We start from the raw sequence: 10,060 nt of genomic DNA, 5'->3' as shown, positions 1-10,060 counted from the left end.
TCCAATGGAATATGGCACACTGGACATAAGTGTACCACTGCTGTAATGCTTGAATGATAACAAGCCTCCAGTCACTAGGTGGCAGCACCTCATACATTGGTTTGTACAGATTAAAATAAATATACATGTTATCAGGTTCTTAATAGTATTTCAATTTGTGGGGTGTGGGTCGGGGGCGTGATAACATTTCTGTCCACAAGAGGGGGCATGACAGACAATAATTAGGAAGCAGTTTTTATTTTATACTATCATAAACCATGTGTATTAAATAGATCCTCATTCAAGCTAATATTTTATAAAACATTTAACATTTCGGCCACTTTGTAGCTTACTCTTTGTTGGTCTGTGATTGAACACTTTTGAATCTGGTTTTGTGTTTCATTCTGAAATTTAAAAAGTTAATTCAAGGCCCATCCTCACGCTATCTGTGAGTTAAACATGTCACTTATATGGCCTTTGGTCAGTTGGTTCCTCCTCTCCTTCTCCTACCTGGTACTCGTCTCCATGTATGACAGAAAATGCCGCCTCTTCAGCCAGATGTTCCGACAGAGGTCCGTTATGAAGGAACGTCTCAGTGCTTTTGCCGGTCCTGACTTCTCTGATACTGGACACGTCCAGACGAGCTCGTTCCCCGTCTTTCTTGGAGGGCTCCCAGCGAAGGCAGCTGAGGTCGGGGTCCAGGGTGTAGAAGCGACAGTAGACCCTGGAGTTTGGTCGGATCTTCTTCAGCTCACATCCTCCCTGCATGAAGGCCAGGCAGTCTGACGCACTGCTTACCTGCAACAACAACAACAACAACAGTTTTTAACATTATATTCTGTGTTCCTGTGTGCAGCAGTGGGCTAGGTTCGCTTTTAAAATAAATCCGGTACCTTCTTCTCTGAGGGCATGCTGCTGAAAGACACCGTCTTCTTTCTGCCTCCGCCCATCTTCTGCACCATGGGATCCTGTGCAAAGAAAAACAAAACAAAACAGTAGGTCATAAGAATAAGAAGTATTTCTGCATGAAAACATTTTAATACATTAATATTGGTCTAAATGCATTGGTTGCAAAGTTGTGAAAAAAAAGGTGTGAATCTGTAGAATTATAAAAACAAAAACCTGTTCTCTGCAGGAGCACAGACTGAAGGAGGCAGCGATGGGACAAAACCATTGGATTTACACCAAATAAATAAATACATAACACTAGCGGTGAGGCTTCAACCAAATGAAATGAGCTGAACTTTCGGTGAATAATTTAGAGAACATGATCATAATCGGTCTGATAGTGGTCAAAATTTCAGGATCAAACTAAGGTTTAGCTGTTTCCAGAGGTGGGACCAAGTCATTGCTTTGCAAGTCACAAGTAAGTCTCAAGTCTTTGCGCTCAAGTCCGAGTCGAGTCCAAGTCAGGACTGAAAAGTGTCAAGTCAAGTCCGAGGTGTCGTTTCTGTTTCGAGTCCTTTCTAGTCCTTTTAAACAAAATAATAATATATTTACACAGATCACTTTGGGTTTTGGAGAAAGTATCAAGTCTTGTCGAGTCAAAGGGCTCGAGTCCAAGTGAAGTCACGAGTCGTTGATGTTAGAATCCAAGTCGAGTTGCAAGTCTGTTTACATTTTGTCAAGTCGAGTCTAAAGTCATCAAATTGACGACTCGAGTCTGACTCGAGTCCAAGTCAAGCGACTCGTGTCCACACCTCTGGCTGTTTCTAAAATAGTTCTGGCAAAGTCTTTGATGACATAAGCCTTAATAGACATTTTGCTTTTTTTTCTGGTTAGCAATATATTGTCAGGAACCTTTTTTAGCATGATATTATATATATATATAATGTATGTATAAATAATAGTTAAATAATAATTAAAGACATAAGACATAAACGGGTAATTAAAAATAACAGGAGTTAAGCTTGTGGTAACTAAACATGTCAATTAACAAATTCCATGTTATCTGTTAGCAGTTAGTACCGCATTAACAAATTCCATGTTATCTGTTAGCTAAGTACTGTAGGTCCAGTGTTTACAATCACTTTGACATCCAAGGGAAAAACGAAGAGAGCAGGTACAGCCTGTAGGTTTTAGACACATTATAGAATGAACACAATGATACTAATGACACTGATTATCCTGATGGACTCTGCGGAGGAAGCCGGGGTGCTAACGGGTTAGACCTTTAATTACCGTCTGTCAGTCTCAGACACGGCAGCTCATTATCAGGCAGCGGAATTAGACCAGTGTTGTCAGAGACATTATCAGCTCTAATGACTGACGGCCAATGATGCAAAACAGCTCACAGTGGACAGAAATGACTGGCAGTCAATTGGAAAAAGGCCACAGGACCAGTCAGGAAACGGAGGAATTAGAATTCATATACTTCTTCACCGTACATTATTATCACAGCAGGGACGAGTTTTCCAGAGTGGAATAGGTTTCAAATCCATTTCCGCAACAGTTGATGTCTGGAACTACCTGCTGACTGACATTCTCCTTTCCTCCATCCTCCTCATTAAGCTCTTTTTCCTTTATCGCATTATTTTTTATTATTATATTATGTTTGTGAAATGAATTTGATTAATACTTGTCAACCCATATCCAGAGTGACAAGGAATAATTCCACCATCCATCGACTTATCATCACTGTCAATACAATAAATGTGTTTAACAAACACTGCATTCATCAACGTTATGAAGCCAATATTAATACTTAGATTAATCGGAAAACAAAATAAAAACCTGCTGTTAGCTAATTAGCCATTTTCTTCCAGCAATTTACAAGAGTTTGAGGAACGTTGAGTTATTTCAATTAATCATAATTAATCATGACTGTTCTGCAGTCGGTATATTTACCATAAATTAAAAAATACAATTTCACATGCTTGTTATTTTCACACTGACAGCCGCTAGGGGGCACTCTAGGCATGTGTAGCATTATCTGCTCCTCTGGTGTGCGACTTATACTGTGGAACACTTATAGTCCGGAAAATACGGGTAATCACGTTAAAAACTTTGAATCATTTGACAGCCCTAATTTGTTGTTATTTTTTAAGTTCAATTTGCATTAAATAAAACACGAACAGAAAATGTGATTAAAAAAGTGGGAAAATGTCTTCCTGGCTGTTTTGTGAAGGGAAAAGAAGAATTTACCAGGATAAACTTTTCCAGGACAATGGACATTTTCCTAATTTTTCATACATTTTTACATTAGTGGAAAAATTGGTCATTCATTTATTTAGGGTTTATTTTGCTTCTATGGGGCTTCTGTACAGAGCTGAACCTAAGAAATGACTGCAAGTGAAGAAAAAGTGCGGGTGCGGAGAAACAGGACACGGGGAAACAGCAGGATAAATAAAGACGATGTCAGGAGTGACATTTTTAAAAACTCAAAAACAACTTGGTGAAAAGAAAAGGCAGCAGAAGTAGCAGCAGAGTCCGAAACTGGGTGATATAACACACTGAGTCACCGTCACGCATGAAAAGACTGCAGCTGTTCTAGGTGGAAGATGTGACGGCGAGCCGTGGACAGCACCAGCCTTCACAAAAAAACAAAGAGGAAGAAAATCAGGACTGAGAATACTGAGTGAAAACTGGAATTTGGATGCTTTGTTTTCCTCATTAATAAACAATAAAATAACAAATGTTTTTATTTCAGACACTAATTTTGAGACAATTCGAAATTAGTGATGGAGTGGTACACGTTTTAGCTCAGGTTTCAAAATCTTTTTGGACTGAAAGCCTTTCACTCCAATGAACTTCATTTAAAACCCAACATTTTATGGGACAATTAAAAAAAATTCAAAACTGAAATTAATTTGCCCTGCTGCGCCCCCTACAGAGGACCCGTCCCCCAATTTAGCAAGCGCAGCATCAGCTCTGAGTTCAATTCCACCTCCCCCTGACGTCTTGTCCTTAATTTCCTGTGTCAGGAATAAAACTCTACCAAATCACTAGGCTGACTAGCAAATAATAATGTCCAATTATTATTATATTAAACTGACTCAATGTCTCACTATAGAAGACATGAAATTAGCAATTAGGTTCATCGTCTTAGCAACGTCCACTTCCCCCGGGGACAGAAATGTTTTCACCCCCCCCGCGAATTGAAATACTATTGAGAACCTGATAACATGTATATGTTTATCTGTACAAACCACTGTATGAGTTGCTGCCCCCTAGTGGCTGGAGGCTTGTTATCATTCCAGCATCACAGCAATGGTACACTTCATGTTCAGCATATTCCATTGGAAGCCCCTCACGACCCCCCCTACGCACCTCACCATGCCCCGCCCACTATTGGATGATGTTAAAAAACTGCTGACACTGTTGACCTACTTAAATGAACTACTCACGAGGGAAATGAGACGCTGGACTGAAGGAGGAAAACAAACAACAAACACGGACTGGTGGCAGCTGGTTGTTATTACAGAATATTGCATGGCTGGATCAGCATGTTTTTGAATTATAAAAAAGAAGAAGAAATTAAGAAAAGGTCTCAGTGCGTCCCTTGCTTCCATTAGGGCATATGTTCCAAACTCATGGCCCGCGGGCCAAATGTGGCCCGGCAACTCATTTTATGTGGCCCGCGAAAGCTTTTAAAGAATTGAATTGCCTTATAATAAAGTCCATGCTGCTTACTTCAGTTACTTAACTTGATAAATAGCAATGTACAATATTTCTAACCTGGATATAATACTCAATTACAGAAACATGTATAAATACGTTATGCGGTAGTTACAGTCTACAGTAGTGGAGGGCGGATCGATCCGAATTTCGATAGTATCGATACCAAGTCGGTGTTGTTACTGGATCGATTCTAGCCTGGTGAGATCGATTCTTTACTTTAAGTTCCGAAAAAAAATACAACAGAAGAATGGCAGAGACGAAGAGGAGCGCCGTGTTGCTGTATTTTCCAGTCGAAAAAACGAGACAACAGCAAAATGTGGGATTTGTTAAATGCTAGTCAACACTAAACAATTTATATAAACATAAAAAAGCATCCAAAAGACAACATGGAGCTACAAAACGGAGAGACGGAGGAGATAAAAAAAATTGATAAAAAAGCATTTTCTATTTAATTGTAAATACTGTCCTAATTCTGTCCTGGGTTTTAACTATTTAATAATAAAAAATGAAAATTAATTAAGATTTAGCAATTCAATGACGCATCCACCTTATTCACCGAAAAGTATCGGAATCGATACCAAAATATACAGTATCGCACACTACAGTTACAACCAGCCGTTCAAGGGGAACTATATCTCTGATGTGTCCCCAGCCCTGGTAAAACTTTGACACCCCTGCATTAGGGCATTTATTTGTAAATCTGGGATAGGCAAACTTAAAAACAAAACTGTCCTAATCCTCGATTTTCTGACCAAATGTCATTCTTGATGCACAGTCCGTTAGCCGGGACACCGAGGGCACGAGCTGAACTTGTATAAACTCCACGAAGTGCTGATGTGAAAATGCATTTGCAGCTCAGTTAACGAGTACAAACTCACATTGACGTCCATACGTGCACACGGTGGCTGCACATCAGACGTTTCCATTCATTGATCCGCGTTATCGATCAGTGACACTAAGCCCCAAGCTATGGTACCTGCTAACATGATGATGTCACAATGACGATTGGAACTGAAATATGGTTCAATTCCAAGCTTTTAAGATATTTACACAACACACATACACACACACACACAGCTGGCAGTTGCCGAAATCCAGACTGGATGTGATCCTATGATCCAGCTAATGATCCTTCAGCAGATCAGCAGCAGATTACACAGTAGATTACTGCGGCGGTGCGACGTCTGCAACATCACAGACGGTAATCCACAGCTACGCGCACAGTTACACAACACACATACACACACACACAGCTGGCAGTAATCCACAGCTACGCGCACACACACGGATAAACTTTGCTGACGTCTTCTCTTCCGTGTAATCATTTTAATTTTTTTAAACTCTCTGAAACTCCTGATTCTACATTTTCCTCCCTGGTTCACAGACATCTGTGTCCACACACGACTGGTTCAGACATGTTTTGTTTCTCCACATCAGGTCTTCGTAAACCCTTACATTTCTATCATATTTGTCACGTCACAGCTGTTTATTAAACGTTTGCTTCGAGAAAGACTGAAATTCAAAAACTCTTTGACGTGAGACCTGATTGAAGGTGGTGAAAACTTTCAGCTCTGTTTTCTTCTACCATAAAAGAAAATATCTCAAAAGTTTTATTCTTCTCTGAAAATGTTGCTCTCTGTGCCAGTGAATCAGTACTGAAAAATAAAATGTAAACATCACTGAAACCAGAAAATAACATTTGACAGATAAAGGCACAGAGGCCTTGATGATTAAAAAGTAGAAGATGAAAAACATGCCGATGCAAAGATGGGTTTTTGACTACTCGGCAGTTTGTTATTTGGGTGTAACGATGATTTAAGAATATCAACATTTTTCCTCCTTCAAACACACAAATACTACATGTTAAAACTACTTCATCTACCGTTTTCGAGTTTTTTAAGTAGTTTCTACTGATTCTCTCAAACCATGGTCCATCTGACTTGGTAACCTGCAAGGACAAGTGCCATGGATTTGAACATGCGACCTTCCGCTTCCTTAAACATCCATCCATCCATCCATTTTCATCCACTTATCCGTTACCAGGTCACGGGGGCAGCAGTCAGTCGACCGCTGCGCACATCACTCTGCACCGCACCAACCCCCCCTGAACCTTCCTGCGGATGGTGAGTCCACTGCAACCGCCAACTGCTCTAACCGGGATTCGAACTTGCCCAGGAGGTGAACCCTGGGGTTCCACACCAATGACAGAGACGTTGCCTCTGGGCCAAAGCGCCACAAAGAAAAACAAGGATGACAATTTTTTTCATTTGTTAATAGACAATAATAAGACATGTAATCTAATTGGCTGCATCAGGATGTCTATTACCGTGTTTTTTTTCCCCTCTAAAATTCAACTGTAAATCTGTGCAGTGACAGATGACACAGACGAGAGGGTGACGGAAAATGACGTGGAGAAAAACCCAGAATCTAACAGTCTTAGTAACTTGGGTGAAACAGACCACACGTACAGACCACACGTGTGTGTGTGTGTGTGTGAGTGTGTAGATATGTCACAGCATGCTCGCATGACCATCTAGTCAACGCTCTGACACTGTGTTAGCTGTTGCTGCGTGTGTCTTCCTCCACAGAACACTGACCTCAGCTGTGCAGTGAACGAACACGGCCTCTTTGGGAGGTCAGTTTTTAAGCTAAAAATGGGATTTTCCTTCAATCTGAAGGGAGTGCACTCGCAAATCGAACTTGAGAAGCGTTGAGAAGCGAAGCAGACCATCTTAACTCGGGATGACCTGATACAACTTTTTCATGTCGATATCGATATCTGTCCGATACCTACTTTTCTACGGTATAGCGCAGGCTACTGTTGGTGAGGTGACAGTGTCCCAGTTTACAGCATCATGCAAAAGTTTCACGCAGTTAGGCTAAGCCTTTGGGCTTGGATGTCAGTTCGGACAAACTATAGTTGTTTTTTGTTTTTTTATGTTTGATTCTAAAACGTACTAAGACAGATACCGATACTGAGTATTAGATCGAGCCATCCCTAACTTGAACCACTTGGTAAATGATCCAGGAAGGGATGGTCTCACCATAGTTTTGCCTCCAATTCTTTTTATGCAAATTGACCTTTTGGGAGTGGCACTTTGGCCCAGAGGCAATGTCTCTGTCATTGGTGTGGAACCCCAGGGTTCACCTCCTGGACAAGATCGAATCCCAGTTAGGGCGGTTGGTACCTCCCAGTGGACTCACCACCTGGAGGAAGGTTCAGGGGGGTTGGTACGGTGCAGTGTGATTTGGGTTGCGGTCATAGAGACTGCTGGCATACTGGGTCGCCTCCGTCCAAGGTGAATGGATCTTTTGGGACTTCTGGGAGATTACTTTTAAGGGGCGAGGCGATTGCTTTTTAAAAATGTAAACCCTAAAATTGACATTTGATATTGTTAGCACTGAGAAATCCTAGGCTGGTACGGAATGGTGTTTAAGAGCAAAAACATGTGTGCCGTTACGCCTGTTGCCGAGTGTAGTCCCAAAATTCTGACCCAGCCAGCCAGGTTCTCATTAACAACCGTAGGCTTCAAGAAGCCACGTTGTTGCCGTCCAACTGTGAGGAGCTTGGCTTAGCTTTCGGGTTGTACATGGTCCTGCAGTTCTGTACGTGTAAGCAGAAGGGTGACATTTTAGATCGCCAGGGACATCCGACGGCATGCGTGCGAACCAGGCGTTTTCTGTGTCAGTGCGATTCCTCAACGTGACCTATGCTCCCGCGAGTCCCTGCAGCTAGCGCTTATTCTCCGGTCTCCTGCCGCGCCGCTGATTGTGAAGGATGGCAAAAGTGATGGGGAGCTTTCAATCAAAGCCTCAACACACACACACACACAGACGTTAACCGTTTGCCTGCTCTCATTTGGTGAAGAGAGTCTCTGAGGACTTCAACAAGGTCGGATACCTCGGCTGATTTGTCAACCACAAACACGCAAACCTATGGTACTGATACAATAGAGAACGAGCGCAAACAACAAACAACTGCCTTCGCGGAGGGCTTATTTAAAAAAAAATTAAATTTGTTGCGGGGAAAAAAAAAATGTTAGCTGCCTATTCATAACACCACATCCCAGCACACACCGAGTTATTTGGTCTTTTTTTTTTTTCGTAATTCCTCAGCTCAGATTTCAAATTCAATGTTGCAGCAGCAGCAGACCAGCTACTTCTTCATCTTTCAACACTCGCCGATCGCGGATTTTCTCTATTTGGTATTTGTGTGCGCGACTCGTGACTTTTACAAGGTGGCCACGTATCCTTCAAAAGACCGGTCCAGTTTTATTTTATCTTTAGTAACAGTGTCACATCGTTGACTCCAACGCTGCCGCGGCCACTTTCAGAGACAGCCTTGTGTAGAGTGCTGCACGTACATTTGACTAATGTGACACCGGGGGACGAAGCAAACCCACCACACATGGATAAGATAGGACAGCCGAGGCAGAGGACTAAGGACACAAAAGGAAAAAAAAACAAAACAAAAAAAACAAGGTTGTTTTGATTAAAATGGACGACAAAACGGGAGAGAAGATTGGAATTGAAGATTATAAAGAAGAAGACAGAAGGACATAAGGCTGTTACAAGTCAGAAGACAACAGGAGGACAGAAGAGGACAGAAGAGGAGAGAAGAACAATATAGGTGGAAAGAGGACAGAACATAAAAGAACATAACATGAATAGACAGTTAAAGAGCCAAGACGGCAGAAGGACAGAAGGAAGAGGACAAAACCAAAATAGGGAGGAGACAACAAGACAGGGGAAAGAACCAATGACAAGAAGAGAACTGGACAGAAGACGAAGGACTTTTTTTAAGGTGAAAGAGTCCAACAGAACCGATCAGAAGGCAGGGGGGGGAAGAGGAAAACGCTAAAGAGAATATAAGAGAGCGGGACAGGACACGAGAGAGCGGGACAAAGGTTGACAAGGTATGACAGAACAAATGTGAACAACACACAGGAGAACGAAGGAGGAAATTAGAACCAACGGGAAGAGAGCCTTGAGAAAAGCGAAGGACAGGAATGAACATCGGACAGGAGAGGACAGAGGATGACCAAAAGGTGGCCGGACCAAAATGTATGAGAAAAGTAAAAGGAAGGACAGGACAGAACGTGAACATGACAGGACAGAGGAGAGAGGAGAGAGGAGAGACATCGGCAGAAAAGATGAAGTGACAGGACGGGGACCTGCTCTTCACTGTCTCCTCCTCTATCCTCGATCCACCTTTCCTTTCCATGTTCACCTCTCCTCTCAACTGCTCGTTTTTCACTTTCCCTTTGTCCCTTTTCTCCCCGCCCGTCCCTGCGTCCTCAGCATTAGTAATGTCAGGGGACGCCTGCAGGGGCCTCCAGGGGGCCTCAGCGCAGGCAAAGACACACTTTCAAGGCAAAGTGGACCTTTGTTATGTAACAGCTAAAAATCCTTTGAGTTTTTTTTTTTTTTTTTTTCTGGTTTTTGGGTCTGCCTGTTGTTA

General features: G+C 42.1%; 1 protein-coding gene across 1 annotated transcript in view; it reads right to left on the bottom strand.

The window, feature by feature from the left end:
- Nucleotides 1-10,060, bottom strand: part of plcl1 (phospholipase C like 1) — a 57,240-nt gene that overhangs the window by 14,717 nt on the left and 32,463 nt on the right. Inside the window, exons 2-3 of the mRNA XM_008328005.3 lie at nt 873-947; nt 490-777 (exon numbers count right to left, since the gene is read on the bottom strand). Coding sequence (XP_008326227.1) covers nt 490-777; nt 873-947 — 363 coding nt within the window. The remainder of the gene's footprint in view (nt 1-489; nt 778-872; nt 948-10,060) is intronic.

Source organism: Cynoglossus semilaevis, chromosome 16 (assembly GCF_000523025.1).
Source record: "Cynoglossus semilaevis isolate Cse_v1.0 chromosome 16, Cse_v1.0, whole genome shotgun sequence".
NCBI lineage: Eukaryota > Metazoa > Chordata > Actinopteri > Pleuronectiformes > Cynoglossidae > Cynoglossus > Cynoglossus semilaevis.
Note: the sequence above shows the minus strand (reverse complement) of the source record. Positions and strands in the feature narration are given on the sequence as shown.